At 41.4% G+C, this 18,246-nt stretch overlaps 1 protein-coding gene across 1 annotated transcript in view; it reads right to left on the bottom strand.

Moving 5' to 3' along the window:
• Window positions 1-18,246, bottom strand: part of LOC134792886 (trithorax group protein osa) — a 107,450-nt gene that overhangs the window by 21,978 nt on the left and 67,226 nt on the right. The window contains exon 5 of the mRNA XM_063764686.1: window positions 11,786-11,915. Coding sequence (XP_063620756.1) covers window positions 11,786-11,915 — 130 coding nt within the window. The remainder of the gene's footprint in view (window positions 1-11,785; window positions 11,916-18,246) is intronic.

Below are 18,246 nucleotides of genomic sequence, written 5' to 3'. Positions count from 1 at the left end.
CCAAGCGCGGACGAATCGAAGGCTCAGGCAAACCAGTATGTGGTTCTCTGATTACCCACAGTTTTTACGGATCTCGAGATCACGTAACACTGGAGGAGACAGAGAGCTCGCCTTGCCCGTGGCCGCGCAATCGGTGGATATACACGGCTTGTTCTGAATGTCAGCGGTTCCAATGTTGCACGACTAGGCGCGACCGAGACTTATGGCTGCGGATCGGAGTTCACTGGGTTGCATTGAAATTGAATTCTGTCGATTGGGAAACATCGGATCGACGTACGTTGTATCGGTCGCTTAGTTAGAGGATTATTCTGGCCGAAAAGTCGCTGTTAGCGCTTAAAGCAGGTTATGCGATTTTATTTCAAGAGTATATAGATAGAAACCATACAAAAGCGTCCCGTTATTGTGGTAAATGTAAAGATAACTCAACCGAAAACTTACTTCGTATAATATATATTCGTATATATGCTAAGATTACGCATATAAGATTGTAGCTCAAACCTTAACCTTTAACATAACATGCATAAACACATTTACTCAAGTACAGAACGTGCCTCGCAACAGTCGCAACTATGATTAAAGTAACAACGTTCTCGTTATAGTCGAGTTGCAATTCTGAAACTGGAATTAGTACAAAACCAGCTCTGTCAAGGGCAGAGCCCGTCACCGCGGCCACCACGCCGAGGTCTTTACTTTCCCATCTGAGCTTTGCCTCGACTCAGATCTCCCGTCCCCTTCGATGGCATGGTAGGGTAGGCAGTTGGAGCGAGACGAGATAAAAGGCACTCGATTTAAACATACGACGCGAGTTCTTGGTAGTTGGCAGTGATATATCAAGCGCATTAAAGGATTGATCACGATCTTACGATACGAGCTAACTTTGCCTTTGTCGATATTGACGTACTCAGCCATTTAAACCTATACTTTAGTAAAAAATATTTTCTGAAAGAATATATAAATAAAATATAGAACCAATTAATTACAAAAGCTAAATAAATTACTAAGCAGTTATATTTTTTTATCAAATTCTAGTTTTCTTTCGACAGGGAGCTTAAGTTAAAGGCTTTAATTGGTCTCATTAATTATACCAATTAAGGTCCGACTATTTATAGTCGTCATTATGATAATCTTCTAACCGGTTTCCCCCTCGCCCATCATTGCAGGTCATAAACGTCTTATTATCTAAAAGTAATTGATATTTTATGATGCAGCCTACGTTATCCAATTGTGAAATTTGGTGGAAAACTTTTGTTGTGCACTAACTTGATTTTTTCAATTTCTTTAGTAACCCTAAAAATATATAAGTAAAGATTTTTCCAATAATTTCAATAAAATAAAAAATACCTTGTAGGAAAGGTCTCCTGTTCTGGTTCTGAAATAATTTTCAAGTAGCGGCATGGCATCCACGTCCTATACTTTTATTACATATTATTTAACTAGAATGATATGTAACACTTCCAGAACTTGACTTCATATTTTTTTGAACATATGCGGCATAAACTGACATAATCATCGGTAAGACATCTACTAGTACAAATGTTCCTTTTATAAATGCTATTTTGGCATCGGAATCCCAAAAAGTCAGCACTGCTCTATTGTCCAGATAATAAGGCTTGTGCTTGACATCTCGCACCGTTTTCTGCGTGTCCACGAATATCTAGCTAACTGCACATTCGTATTCCAGCATTAAGGAATAAGTTGACGCTGGTGCGCGAATATGAGTATCGTGCACATATGCAGTAAGTACCGTTGGGCGATGCGCGGCGCGGCGCATGCAGCCGAGGTTCGCGAGCTATGTGCGGCGCGGCGAGCCGCGGACCGTTCACCGCACACTAGAGCCGAACACATTCCAAACATTTGATCACACCCTTACCAAAAGCACCGCATGCATTCCGAAACACGTTACACTGCATAATGTTACTATATACTATACGAGTATACCTAGAATTCATGAATGCCTAAAAATAGCCAAACACCAATTACATCAGGTGTGGCACAAACATTCTTTGCATGTCGTGGAAAAGGTGTTCATGTATTACCTACAATGTATCCTTTGAGAGTTCAGAGTCGTTCTACTGAAGTTACAAAATCGGCAATGTCACGAGCTCTGCAAAACGTATCGAGATGGCGGACCTGTATGCGCAACAATGTCGTAGGTAACACGACTAAAAAAATCATACGATCGTAATGATGACTGTAACAGTATTTAAATTGCAATCAGATAAGTCCGGGGCCAGTCAATAAAGCTCTAAAGTTATTCGATTGGATCGTAATCAGAACGGGTCTGCGAGTCGCCCCGGCAATGTAAACAGAGCATAGACAATGGCGTTAACAAGAGCGGCCTAGTTGAGACAAATGGTGGCGTCACGACGCCCGCCGTGTTTGTCGACCCATTTAGTTGATCACCACCAACGCTGGCGCCGGCAGGCAGCGAGACTACGTTATCAACGCGACTGGCTTTTCTCGCTAAACCTTATTTGTCTCCTAATCTATTAGAGACTGTTGTTTCGTCTCGCACTAAATGATGTTAATGTCTAAAGACAATGTTTAGTTAGTTGTCAGCTACATAAAGAAACGACGAGAAAAACTGGTTACACGTTTCACGAGCGGGCCTCCGAAGGCAACTATGTGGTAGATATATATCTCAAGAAACACCATGAATGGAATTGAGATGTCGGTGAGGGTACCCACCTAATTATCAAGCGAGGGACGGGAAGGCAAAAGTAAATAGGGATATGTATAAGTGGTACCTACGGGTAAGTCTGGCTGGGGTCTGTTAAAGAATGTCCGCACCATTAGAGGGGGCAGACGGAACGGGGTGAATGGGCTGTCGAACCCTCGGCCGACCTTGACTCACTGAGATTTATCACTTTTCCGGGGTAATCTGAATACAATTAAGCGATGGGCAATGGGAACGGGCGGGGCCAGCCCCGTGCCCGCAACAAGTTCCCAAATTTTTTTGAAGTGAAAACTTCTTTAGCGGTGCTGGGCACTTTTTGAGGTGGGGAAAAAAATGATAAACTCGAGACAGCGTAAGGCGATCACGTGACCGTAAGGGGCTATTCATAAATTACGTCATTTCAAATTAGGGGGGGGGGGGGTCTGGACATCGGATGACGGTAACATGAAGTAGGAGGAAATGGGGTCATTTGAAGCATGATTTTTGGATGATTATAGGGGGGGGGGGTCCAAAATCGTCAAAAATCGATGACGTAATTTATGGACAGCCCCTAAGGTTTAGATGGCCACTCATTTAGATGGCATTTAAATCAATAAAGAAAAACTAAATGACATTACATGAAAAAGGTTCTAATCTTGTACGGGTTGAAATACGAGGATCTCACAGTTGCATTCTAACTTTATATCACTCAAATATAATTCAATAAAGCTACATCTTGATGAAATCGCGAATAAAAGTGAGCTCTAGTACTGGTGAATAAAACTCAAAATATCATGACCAAATATATTTAGATGCGAGGTCTGCAAGGTAACTTTACAATTTCTATTCGAATTTTAAACAATCAACGCTACAAATTTGAATTTCGAATTTTAAACAAACTCACTGACCAGCAATTTCGGAACTAAAGTTTTTCAATAGAAAGGAGGATGGGTCAATTATACATAGTGCTGCAGACATTTTGGACTAGTCATTGAGTTTTCACTTCTGTTGGCACTCCCGGAGTGCATTCCGTTGTTTTTTTTTATATCCTTACTTACTTTTCTTACGCATTAACCAAGTTTAATACTTTGACTAATTATAACTTTTTTACTATAAACCGCAATAAGTTTACGATCCTTAGTAAAGTCATAAGTAGATTTGACTGCATGTGTAATGCAAAATGTATCGTGGCGTAGACACAGAAAAATGATGTTAAATAGATAAAATTAAACGCTAACTCTGAGAGCAAGCTGTACACGCTAAGCTATAGCAAAGACATATGTAACTCCGTATAAGATGAATAAAGTCTAAGAAAAAAACGTGCCTCGGAAATCAAGAAAAAGTCATTCTCGGATAGATGGCGCACACACCTTTGGCCTATGGTCGGCTAGATGGCGTTGACGACACCGTTTTATATTTAACAATTTTAACACATAGGTATCAGTGAATGAACATGGGTCAAAATTATATAAAAATAATTTATCCATATATATAAATCTTTTCGATAGTTTTATACGTTTTCATTTTGAGTTTTAGTCGTGTGTCGATAGATGGCAGTAAATTTACTGTGACTACAAAATTTACTATGACAGGACCCCTCTATACTATCTATTCTCTTTGGCTATAGACAGATAAATACAAGTAGAGTATATGACGCGAGCGAAAATGAAGCTTCAAACGATAAAACGTCGGAGTTTTATTTTGTTTTAAAAAGTGACGCAGAGTAACGTACAAAACAAAAACGAATAATAAATTCAATTTGAATGACAGAGAGGCTTTGTAGCGATAGAATTAACCGCAGATTCACGAAAAAAGATTTCACGAATCACGAGAGCTTGTTGACGTCAACAAACAAGATGGGAAGGTTTACGCTACTCTCTTTTTTATTTAGATTAGGGAGGTCGTTGCCCTGTCAAGGACGCGGGGCACGTGGCCGGCGGAATGGGAGCATTTATGTGATGACAGACACACCGGCCGTACAATTACTGTTATAATAGTCCCAAAGGGTCGTAAACCGACCCTTGATAATGGATCACAAAGGAGACGGATACTAACTTTAATAAAATCACACAGACATATAACATTTACGATGTTTCTAATATGTATACAAAAAAGGGATGTTTAGAAATGCAAAATAACGGATTAGCATGGGTCAACTGGTTTATCGGGTCCATCACATCAGTCAATTTAATAACATTTGTTGTCTTTGGAAACGTTCCTTACGCGTACAACGGCAAAAAGTAAATATTTAATATTTAAAATCTTGAACGCGTAGGTATTCCCATTCCCAAATGTATTTTTGATCAATGTACACCTAGCAAATCAGTTCTCTTTTTTACGTTGTTACTGTATTGCGTTGTAATTAAATTGGTCGTAGGTAGACGCAAATTTACGTAGAAGCTTTAAATGTCTTTGGAGACAGCGGACGGCGGCGTTCGGTGCGCGCTGCGCTCCCCAGAGCCGGCCTTATCTTAGTTGATGGCATTCCTGCGCTCGGCCGCCGATACGCACGACGGACGACTGCGAAACGCTTTTAGCGCCCGTATACTATTCAACAACCACCTCACACTAGCAAAATCGACTTAAAATAAACGGACAGTAAGGTTGGAAATACCATATTAATGTAGAAATATAGTTAGCACGCAAAAGAAACCTTATTGGACAGAAATTAAAGTCGTTTTCGAAAGTCACGTTGCATGCGGGCGTCAAACAATACGCAATTCACCTTCGAACGCGCCGGGTTGCGGTATTGCGGCTTCATTGTGTTCAAATAACGATGGAACTTAGATTGGAAAAGAGCACAATGCTGTCGATAGTAGATACTTTGAGAATCGATAACGATTGTCCACTATATACGGACAATGCCTAAAATGAGAGATGACGTCCAACAGGCAGATGCAAAATAACCGGTGTGTTTTCAATTGGCCTGAATATGCTATTTTTCCGTACACATCATGCTGTTTCATAATTAAGCTGAGAAAATAAAGTAGAATATTTATGAAGCTACCATAAAACGTTGTTAAATTTTTTTTACACATACATGGCGCACCAATAAAAAAGCTCTTTTACGTTTTGGACTTCCTCAAGCGCTCGGTCTTTAATTTTCTAATACGAGACTTCACATCATCCGAGTGTTTGTCGAGAGCCAAGAAGCCCCACGAGCCGAACGGTTGACGTCATACCGTCATGTAGAACTTGTACCATCTCGCCAGCTCGCGACCAAGTTGGCGGTGGAGGCCGAGTACAAGGCGCGGCGCGGACAGAGCCTAGTATTGCTCTCGAGCAAACCGAGCATTGGATCAGAAATAGCGGAGTGTTTCGATAGCGCATACGAATCGAAATGAAGGTATATTGCGGTCATATAACCGGTATTCGAGTGCGACGGCACAGTTGCGGCTCGCCCGGTCTACAATCCGATGTTTTGAGAAAGCCACGCTAGGCAATCGTTCGTGGTAACAAAACAAGAATCGTTTTTGGTAGATGTTTTATAACTGACGTGATAGGGTATAATTACAAGTCTGTATAGTATAAAAATAAATTTAAAATATATTCTATCTAACTGCAGTTAAGAATGACAGATAATAATTGTAATAAAGAGCAAAAGACTTCATTAAATAAGAGCCTTTCTGGAAAGAAATTACTTCAAGCTAGCGTACTGTTTTTTTTTTATTTGGTGCCTGTATAAAAATCTAGCGTGAAATTAAACACACAAGTCAGTGATGTCCGATTTGAAAGCAATCATGAATTCATTTCTCATTTCCATTCGACGGGGCGAAGAATAGTTTTATTCATTTTAAGTTCTTCATGCTGTGCGCTATGATTCAAATGTATAATCTAGAGACACGGCAATATCGCCAGACAATAAAAACAATATATGTATATATTCTCGCACGCATGTAATTGAATCAGGAAAATCAGTCTCCGTATCATGAATGAATGAAGTAGTAGTAAATACTCTGAAATCAGATAGACGTACCTATGTATGTAAAGCAATTCGTGTCAGTGGGTAAGTATATAAGGTGGCGGGTGAACTCGTCAAGGACACTTTGAGGGAAGCCCGACAAGGGCGTTACAGAGATCTTGGCATAATTGTGCCGACGGTCCGGCACATAAGACCGACGCGTCGGGACTCAGGGGTGGAAGGTCCTGTTTTGCGTGCTCGCCCCGACGGTGGGTGTAAGTTTTTCACGAGGCCCTATATACCGCGACCACCCCGGCTCGTACATAAGGTAGGCGGGTGGGGTGGTTCGCGCCCGCAAAAGGGGCAAAATACGGCGTACTGTGGGAGCCCGCTCAATGTGGGTCAATGTCGGGAAAGCCCGTGTCTACTGGTGACGAAGCAAGCATGCACAACGAATCTGATCAACACGCCACCGGCCAAATAAAGGATCCTACAAACTCTAATCAAACCTAATTTTGATCCTTATCACCAAAGAATAAGGTTCAAATTAACCACGCCTATACGAGACGTCGTTAACCTATTAAGAAATCATTCTTATAGATATTGCGTTACTTTTAGGAAATTTGTTATAGCGTGATCGAACGTAATGTTGAAATGTTGTTTGTTATACTATACAAGCAACGTCAATTCAAATAACACATGTAAGTTTTAACCCAAAATCTACCGTCGTGGAAAGCCTCCATATAATTAGATTTTATATGCATAAAAGCAACTGAGTGCAAGAGTGTGCCCATTCCATTAAGAGGAGGCGTAAGGCCATAAAATTAAAAGGGACCAAAAGATACTGTTCCTAGTAACTACGAGTATATGGGCATTACGTTTGTTATAACTATGTATGTTTGTATAAACCGTCAAAACCGTGAATAAGGCTTCTTGAGAGATATATTAGGTATAATTACATTATAAAACGAATTAACTAACCAATATCCTTTCAAACCATCTAAACAGGCTGTATATAGCTACACCATTCATATATTATTTAGAACAGCGATTAAGATTTTTATCGTCTAATTTGTTGCAACTGAGAGTACTGAGACTAATGACTGATGCTAGATAGAGAAGTCAACAGATAGATAGATAGATAGTTTATTGATAAAAATATAAAAAAAAAAATTACATGTCATTTTCTTATTCTATAAGTATTAAGGTCTCTGCCCACTACACCGTATCATACTATGACCGTGCTATGAACGTATCAGGCACGGAATGTAACGCGACACGGACTACTATACCCACTACACCGTGTCCACATCGTTTCATATCCGTGCATAACGGGTTTAGTGACCGTAGACCGCACGTATACTTCGTGCCATGCCACGAAGTCGTGTGTGTCACGCATACCATCTTGGCAAGACACAGGCTCCTGCAACTACAAAGCACCATCGACGCAGCGGACTCACGTCCCATCCCGATGGCGCCTACAACTACAGACACCATCGCCGTAGCGGGCCACACCACCCGCACGACTATGGACTCTACTACTCTACAGCTACAGACACCATCGCCGTTCGGACAAGATGCGCCGCTCGCCCATGACCTCTACACCTCTAGCACCTCAGCCGTAGCGGGCCACACCAACACCACCCGCACGACTACAACTACAGACACCATCGCCGTAGCGGACCTAACCGCCCGCACGACCTTGGACGACCACCACAGCTCCATCTCCTGCAGCACCAGCGCGTCTGCTAGCAACATGGACGCACAGAAACCCACCTTACAACAGAAGCACTGTCATCCATAAAATGATGACGTTTGACCTCCCCACGAGGTGGGGAGCGACCCGAAACAGCCGTCACAGCCGGAAGGCGGGCGCGGCCACGCATACCTCCTTCGAGGTATCGCATGATATACCTACTAGTGACCGTAGTATCCGCGTATCATCCCCGTAGCTGTGTTCAACTAAAAAAAGGGTACTTATATAAATGTAATACATGTAATATATTGATGTGAACTAACATCAATTGTTCAGATAATGTGAATACTTTGCAGATGTATAAGTAGTAGATATGAGCGCCGCGCCGGCGCGCCGCCGCCGCCGACTAAATTTTCGCGCCGCCGCCGCCGACGCTGCGCTATCGGCGTGGCATCGGCGTGACCTTGATAGATACTACTACTTTCAGAATCAGATTATATATTTTATCTAGTTTAGATCTTTAACGGCGCCACTCCGAAATAGCTTATAGACATTTAAAAGGTATTTTAGGTCCATATAATTCAAAAATATCGATGGTAAATTCAAACTTTTCTGTCTGGTAGACCACGGCAACAAAATTACTAATTTTGTCAGCTGGTTAGCTCATCCGTCATTCACCGCGAGTTTAACCATTGCAAGCATGGTTGAATCTTAGGTGTAAAAAGGGTTTTTTTTTCAAGATATTAAGCGTTTTCACGTCCAAAGGTCCGGCCGTTGGCTTCGTACGGAAGGGCGTCGGAAACGGAATCGGGTCTCATTTAAACTTTGCTATTGTTCAAATTTCAAGGTTTGCTCTCTCGCAGCTCAATCTTTGGTATCGCATCACTCGCATGAAAGTAAGCCGCTATATGAATCTCCAAGTCTTTAGCCCTATTCAAAGCTCAACTATCGGCCTCGCTTTTAAAATGCTTGGCCATTGGTTCTTGTCCAATCTTAGCTCCACTGCAGCACGGCCCTTGGCCTCGCACGAATGCGCCTACAGGAAAGCTCAAGGTCTTTAACACTGTGGCCTCGGTCTTTATCGGTCTTCGGACTTGCTTACACTGGACCACTAATTCAATTCCAAGCTCGATCTGCTCTCTTGCAGCTTGGCCTTCGGCCTGGCACAGAAGCGCGCCGCAATCGGCACTCCAGGCATTCGGCCGTCTGCCAAGCTCACACTTGGCGTTCGATTATAAGCTGTATGTTTACCGGCAGCTCACTACTCTCACTAGGTGGAGCTCGACCTTGGGCCTCACTTTTTGACATAAATCGGTTTTGTTGGGTTGATATTGGTTAATGACGGAGCTTGATTTTCCTCACTTCGGCTCTTTGGACTGTCGTCAAGACGTTTCCCTGATACAGTGAATCCACTACTTTTTACTTAGCACAAAAGATAAGGGTCTCACAAAGATTTTCCCGCCAAGATTAAGACCGCCTCTGATGCCGCACGATACCGTTTATACTATATATATTTTTTTACCGTACCTTTATTCAATAAATTATCCTTAAAATTGAAAAATGCACTTATTTTATAACTTCCTTACAGCAAAAACATGTTTTACGGTAAAATTTTGGTTTGAATTCTTTTTTCATTAATCAAAGATGTTTCAAGGCCACGCCGCCGATTCGCCGCCGCCGCCGAGCGAATTTGACCGGCGCGCCGCCGCCGGCTAAGTGCCTATCGGCGCTCATATCTAATAAGTAGGTACTTAAATAACCTAAAAATAACAGTATTCAATATATTCAAGTACCCTCTAGCATTTTGAATAAATTACTCGATAATAATACCATAAGTATATTAAGACAAAAGTGGAGGACCCGAGCGAAATCGCCTTTTCATACAAACGTAGTCCTCATTTTCCTCTCAAATATAAACATTTTTGAAAATATTTTGACTACATTTTTTTCCCCTGCCGCCTATGTTTGTATGGAGAAGCGGCCGTCCCCTTTCCTCTTAAGTCGTCTATGATAATACTTATATGTATATTGAAAGTACAATTAAACAAAATGCCTACCAGACTGTTTTACTTCCTCCCCAATTTCATTCCACGCAAGATCTTTCTTGGTACTATCCATATATTTAGGATGCTTTAAATTGTATATAAATTCGTATTTTCGGACAGTCTCAATTAATTTTTAGTCATACATTTTAATATTCAAATTAACGTGCGTGTTCTAAAACTGACGGTATAGACTGGCAAGAGCGAGCAAGAAATATGGCAACGCGTTTATAACGGGCTCAGAACGGTCACCATACGCGGTTATAACCCGTATGCTCACCGTTTCGCCGCCTGCACGCACCGTTCTGGCAACGTTGCGTGCCGTGCACGGAGCGTTTCGGCACCGGCAAAATATCCTCGCCGTCAATTTTTGACGGTCCGTGCATGGCACGCTACGGGTATGGTCGGTGACGGAACGGGCTAGTGGGCATAGTCTCATACTTTTTAATACAAAGATAATTTTTTTTGCCTGACACGTTCATAGCACGGTCATGGTATGATACGGTGTAGTGGGCAGAGACCTTTATACATTATAATTAATTAAGTAGGTACATTTGGTATTATCACAAATTATAATAACATATCATGCAATGCGGATTTCCTCTGCTTAAAATAATTGATTTAATATTTGTATAGATGGGTCAGTGACTTGTAACACGGCGGCGGATGAACTGAGCGATCGTTTGTCAAAATGGGACATGGTTTGGATACTTATCCAAACCAACAGTTTCTGACTGCGTGAGAATTATCTGAGATTAGCTTGAGGAGGACGATTTAAATAATAGCAACCTAATTAATATTATCTTTATGTTTTACCTTAAAAAAAAGAATAAGTAAGATTTTGCGGTGTGGTTTGCTGGTTTTCCCTTTAATTATTGGGGAATGAGAGCAATGCAGCTAGTAGCGCCAGTTCCTTAAAGACCGACACATTTTTGTGGGGTTCACGGCAAGTTTCAAAGGTCTACCTATTCCGATTTAAATTAGACGGGCATAATCGCCAATTCACACAACCTCGAGAAAATCATAATGATTGGCCGTGTCGAGGGAACAAGAAGTAGAGGCAGAGCTCCAACTCGCTGGACGGATCCTCTCCTGGAGGCAATTAATAGTGGCACACAGTCCGCACTTCATCAGGCTCAGAAAAGAGCAGCCTGGAGACTTCTTATAGATAGCGCTACTTATGGTGGTCACGACCCTCAGCTGTGAGGATAACGACGAAGAAGAAGAAGAATCGCCAATTCAATTCGCCAGTGGCACCAATTGGGAAGAAGACAAAAGAACGCATTTTCAATGAACGCATGAAGCGATCCTCGGACCTCCTCGCATCCTGGGAAAGCATAAAGGACCACTAATAATCGGAGCTCAAGCTTAATACTTGATCCTAAGCACATGCCGCTTCAGCCCGAGGCAAGAGCTCGAGAGTCAGGGTTGTCACAGAAATTTAGGAAAGCTATTGATTGATATATTTGTTGTACGCAAGTAACACTCACCGACAGCCGGTGACATGGAGCGGGATCCGCTGGAGCCGGTGGGGCTGGGCGTCGGCCTCAGGTGCGGCGTCGAAGCGCGCCCCGCGCCTCCGCTGCCGCCCGAGTCATTGCTGTTCTGACCGGTCAGATCCTGGAACAATTAAACGACATCTCACTATAAATTACATATTTCGATTATGTTGTTTGTTCATTGCTTAAGCCTAATAAATGGACTAAAACGTCACCGAACAGCAGAGCTACTATTGCAGCTGCTGGAGGGGCAGCTATTACCCGTATCCCGTTAAGATCCCGTGTCGCTACTCGAATATGCTTTGACGATGTTCAAAATAAGTGTACAGAGCTTTATAAACATTACATTTTCATAGGAATTTGATGTTATAGTGCCTTTTCAACTTGCTGATGCTTGCCAAATCAGTGTAGAATTACCCTAGGCTTAGACGGACTCTATTGATTCGTAGTTATTTATGCAAAAGTTACTTCTCAACCGATTTTAACCAGCAATAATTTGACCAAGAAAGCCTACAATGGTAATACTTATAAATAATGCAGACATTACTATTTCAAAATAGCACTGATGTCAAAATGTGAGATGTTTTGGTAGGTATTCATCCATTCGGAATAATCCACCTGGATGCACTCTAAATCCAAATGCATTGTCTGTCTATACTCATAGTTGTTACATCTGAATTGTTCATAAATCTGTGAATTATTTTACGAGGCTGTTGTATTTCACAGAATATTTTCCTATATCAAAGTTATTTTTTTTTATATTTACATACTGCTGAATTTCCTCAGAAGTCCTAAAATAGCAAGATATCTGCCGTAGTCCTTATCTACTTAAAGCAAAATAAGTAAGTATTTTGGTATAATTATATAATTTTGATTCTTTTTACTTTAGTCTAAAGAGGACTCCGTTTTTATTTAATGACATTCATTTCACTCTTCCCTTCTTCTCAAAAACATGTTGAATGCAAAATATTTTTGCCAACGTCACCTTTGTGTTTATTAGTCTCAATTGTTGAGTAGTCAATGTCACCTTTATGTGTTAGTCTGTACTAAGCATATGTGACGTTATAGATGAAAAGGGACCTTATTGTCGATGGCGGTTACGCCATTATTAACGATGCTCCGATATAAATACAATGCCGCGCGACGCTGTGCGGCGTAAGCGCCATCGACAATAAGGTCCCTTTTCATAGATAATGCCCCATATGAAGTTCTTAAACGTGCTAAGCGCTTCCAAAAGGCTTCGCAGTAAAGCTAATTATGTCTGAGTCAACGGACAAACCCAGTATCTACGGCGGCACGTACTAAACGCGATAGACGCTATCAAGCGCGATTATTCTGCCGACTCCCCACTTCAAATCAGCGCGAGACCGAGTCCGCTACAATCAACTCTTGAAGAGTTTTGAAGAACTTATTTGTAAATGTGTTAATTTATCAAAAGCTACGTCAACTTCAGTCCTCCACCTACTGTGGCAGGCGATGCTAAACTGATGGACAGAAGATGAGATTATTTAAATTTTAACAGAACCTCACTCTAAGCCACTGCGGGGACTGGACAGGACTGAGTGAAATATAACTAACATCATCCGCTAGTTATTCCTGATGATTTTCATGTTCGAGTTACTTTGAAGTAGCATGGTAGTAGACTTCCCTAAGACCCCAGGTCTGTATTTTTCGTGACAAGGTAGTCGGTGGAGGATCCACGATGGCAATGTGTCGCGTACAAATTTATTAGTATAAAATATTCTAGATATGTATGTATCGATCAAGGCGCCAAAGCAAAAAAAACACTAAACAAGGTCTATTTATCACCCTACAAGCATTTTTCTTCAGATGTTTTGGAACTTGCCTTAAAATAACATCTTGTTGCGGGTGACTGTACGCACAAGTTATTCCATCCGCATAAAATATGAATATAACTGAACCATTTAACCTTATTCGGAAAGTTGTTTACGACGGCAACCCGCTCGATTAAGTCAAATTAAACTTCAGAAGGGTAATAATTAGCATACATAAACAGTAAAGGTAGGAAGTTGCCTTGACACTGCAACCTCGGCAGTTAGCCCACAATGGCAGTCCGTGTCAATAGAGCACGGGCACTTGCGGTAATCGCACAATAAAACAACGCGCGGAATCCCGCAAATGCAAACAATGCCTGTGCCCACCGGTCCAAATAAAAACAAAACGAGAGGCTGGCTCGACGGAGACGTTGTCTTTGCGGATCATCTTTCGGAGCTGGCCATAAGGGTTCTGTTCTGACGTTTTCAAACTCTTATCCTAAATCTTTTCGCATATGCTTTTGAGTTTTGATACTTTTGATAAGGCTTGTGTTGTGTCATTTTTATCTTGATTTGGCTTGTTTCATAGATTCAAGTTATAAACCAAACAAACAAAAGGATAAATAGTGATTTTGGTATATCCAATCCAAGTGGCATGGCAGTAAACTGTCAAGAACGAGCGCAACTGAGCTTAGAAGTTATAAAACGAAGTAATATTATTAGTCGGCTCTACTTGTCCGTTGGAAGCGAGCGAGCGAAGGAGGCGCACGAGTAAGTCGACCCCACGCCGCCTGCGTCGAGGTTAGTCCGCCCGCCTGCGAGAGGCTCCGGCCGGTGTCGATCAGAGTCCGGTCCCAGGGGCGCGGGCGGGCGCGGGGCGAGGGAGGGGCCGCGATAACCGCGCCGATGTTTTTGCCGCGCTCCGGCCGGCTCGCTCGCTCGGCGCTCCAGCGCGTTCTTCATTTCGTACAGAGTCCATTATCTCTCTTGGCGTCCCGCTCGCACCCGCGGCGAGTCGTCGCGCCTCGCCGCACCCGGCCGCTGTTTTATTGCCGGCCGACGATTTTAACGTGCGCTCGCAACGTCCGCCGGAGTACAAAAGTTTTTATGGAAATTTCATTCCGAACGCGCCTCGCTCGCTCGGCTGCTCGCTCGGGAACGTCAATATAAAAGCACGATAACGAACGGACGAGTCAATTAATTATTATGGTTGGGAGCTGTCGGGACGTGCTGGGCCGCGTCTAATTCTTTGCTGTATGTATGTAACTTGCTTTCTGATTTACCTTTAGATTTAAGTAAATTGGTATAGAGCCAGACGAATGGATGGACTCAAACATTTCGGGAGATCAGTTTTGCTATCATTTAAAAGCTGCACAAGAACAAGGAAAACGTTTGAACAACGTTAACCCGACTCCTAAAAAAACCTCTTCTTTCAATACAGGGATGGTTAGATCACTTAACCCTTTGACCGCCGTTGTCCGGTATACAAGACAACGATAGAACGATACGCTGGCGCCGTCGTCTTGTATACAGGACACAAATTCAACCACTCTAATGTGAAAATTATAACAATTGCAATTTCTTTTACACTCTAGTTCATGTTTTAGGTCTTTGTTTTTTCATTTATTTGCTTTTTATACAGCTACATAAATACATTCTTTTATAATAAGGCATTTAATAAAATTGGTCCAAATTTCAACGTTTTCCATGTCCCTCGTCGCCGTTGTCTTGTATACAAGACAGCTAGGGATGGGAATGTTAACTCGATATGGGAATTTTCAAAGTAAATATAAAGTCAGAAATATGTTTTTATTTAAGTAGGTATTTGAACACTTGTTAATCGCCAATTGTTGGTAACGAGTAGGTAACTACTTACTAGAATACGTAAAACGAGAGACAGATAGGCATAACTATATGTAAAGTTCAGGAAGCTTCTTTAGCTTTAAAAAGTAGCGTCAGACAAGTAAATTTCCCCTTGTGGATTGTTGCAAGAGATAAATAAAATAAATAAATTTATTTTATTTAGAGTTAATAGCGTATTGGGAAGGGATACACCGCAGCGACTGCTTCGCACAAGAGTGGTACAGATAGACATACCTATTTAACAGATCTTCGTTTTTTTGTTATAAGTAACATTGAAATTAATGTGGTTTTTTTTTTAAAGTTGAACGTTAATCTGTATGTAAATTAAATGTATACCGTACCGTACCGTAAATTGAATGTATACCGAACTGAAATTATAACGAATGATTCTAATTCCGGAATAATTTCTTCACTCATTGAAAATTCAACCCACGTGTAATTTTCACCAAAACAGTTCCGGTATATTGACGTTATCGACACATGATGCACGGCTTTAACGTTACACTAATAAAGTTTACGTACCGACAAGCGCTTACGCCGTTGACCTAGAGACTATTATTACTTAATCCGCGCGGAAACGGTCCTTGTAGGTCTGCACTCCGGTCAATCCATGAGCGCCGTTGTCTTGTATAAAAGACTTCTCGTACAGCCTAGTGCGGCGATATTATTTCTTGAATCGATATTGTTTAGTGGTTGTTTTTTATGACAAATCCCTGTATTTTAAACATTTTCGGGTGTAAAACATATGTTTAATTTTGGTAATTTGTAAAGAAATTAAAGCTGGATAAGAACAAAGCTAAATTGAAGAGATTTTTACCATAAATTGTAAATATCGATATCACTATTTGGAATCCCTAAACTTTTTATTAGTTGTTTACTTAAAATTTGCTCTGGCGTGTGAGTTAGCGTCTTTGCGGACTAGGTCCGGCGGCCAAAAGGTTAAGTTCTTTTTGGCTTTAGCCATCGTGAATTTCAAAGAAAAAAGCAGTTCGCATTGTCGATTTTAGTGAAGTAAAAACAATTTAGAACACTTTTTAGCCTTTGGAGACCCGATGATAGCTCTCTGTATTTGCTCTACGGTTTACAACGAGGAATGTTTTGATAAACTTCCTCAACTAGTGCCACTGTCACATTCTTTACGGATGTACTTACATTGTACATGTACGAGTAGGGATACTTTGGGTAGAGTTGTAAAAAGCAAGGCATAGCTTAGTTTTTAGGGTTCTGTACCAAAAGGGTACAAACGCCTATTACTAAGACTTCGCTGTCCGTCTGTCTGTCTGTCTATCTGTTTGTCTCCGGGCTGTATCTCATAAACCGTGATAGCTAAGCAGTTGAAATTTTCACAGATGATGTATTTCTGTTAAATAATAATCTAGATTAATTTCTGGAAGAAGATAGGCCTGCAACTATCAATAATATTTTTTTATTCCATCGTAATATTTGGGTATCGCAAATTAAAGTTATTACTTACTAACAATTTACAAATTGTGGTCGTCTTCTACCTAGAGCATATCCTTTTTAAGTTAACTTGAAGCGAATAAACCACTTAACTTTTATGTTTATTATCTTAGCAAGTGTAAGAATGATAGTGGCATATTTTATTTGTTTAAATAGCTCTGATCCTAATAAGCAATCTGACCATTAAGTATATCCACTTGCCATGGAATGAACACAGCAATTAGGTAAAAAAAAATTAAGGCTTCTGTTCCTCTATGCTTTTTTTTGTAAGTATGCTTCGACCTCAGAGGAACTTCTCAATCAAGAAACAATGCACATCTCTCAACAAAGCCGGAAATAGCGTCCAAATCAGTCGTCAACTAATCCAACGGCAATCAGCTGTTCGGCTCGGGCGTGTTCTATGATATATCGGCGAGAACGACATCGGCTTAAATTCGTCGACCGAATGCACTTGGCCCAAATCCCGACGCAAATAAACACCGAACGCTCCTGTAGTACGTCTACCGCACAATGTGCCCGCAGTAAATAGAAGCACGCGGAGCTCCACATAGTACATAGATCTAAGGCTATGTGCAGCGGAACCAGGCGACGACAATCACGAATTTCGCCATTGATCTTTGAGGGAAAGTTGGAGCCCGTTGTGCAATATATTTACGTGTTACGTTGTTCAGTGCAGTCTGTTTGGACTATTTTATGGTAACTACTCGTACTAATTCTGCGATTACGAGCTACTGTAGCAATTAATAACTTAGGGTGGTATTCCACCTATCGAATTTCTATGTCCAATGTGTATTGCGTCTCACATTTTGCTTTAATGAGATAGTGAGACTCACACAGGGGTGCATATGCACTGGTGCCAATAAGAGCAAATCTTCTGTGTAGGTAGGTGCTATTGTACTATTAGTAGTAGTATTAATGGGTCCTATCTAAGCCTTTTACCATTTAGCCCAAGATTAAAAGTATTAAAACCGAAGACTAAAGACTCTTGTCCGGATTGTCGGTAACACTTGACTTGGGTGCACTTTAGAGGAAACACGTGGCAGGACGAACAAAAGGGACGTTTAAATAACGTTTAGCTAGGTCAGTGGCACGCATCACAGGAAAGTTATAAATAGACACTGATAGTCGGACTCATCGAAATAACCGCACATCCCCTACGTAGAGCCGCGGCTGCAACGGCTGGCGGTTACAAGCTTGCGGCTATTTGTAGTCATTTTTCTGTTGAAATGTTTGGTTACAGTTTTTATGACGCTATTATGGTTTATGGTATTATGTTGAAAGAGAGTAGATTAGTGAAACTTTACGTCGCAAGAGTAAGTACTAAGCAGCACTTGACTGACCACTGGTAAACCA

The sequence above is a fragment of the Cydia splendana genome, chromosome 1 (genome assembly GCF_910591565.1).
Source record: "Cydia splendana chromosome 1, ilCydSple1.2, whole genome shotgun sequence".
Taxonomy (NCBI): Eukaryota; Metazoa; Arthropoda; class Insecta; order Lepidoptera; family Tortricidae; genus Cydia; species Cydia splendana.
The sequence above is the reverse complement of the archived record's forward strand: the minus strand, read 5'-3'. Positions and strand labels throughout refer to the sequence as shown.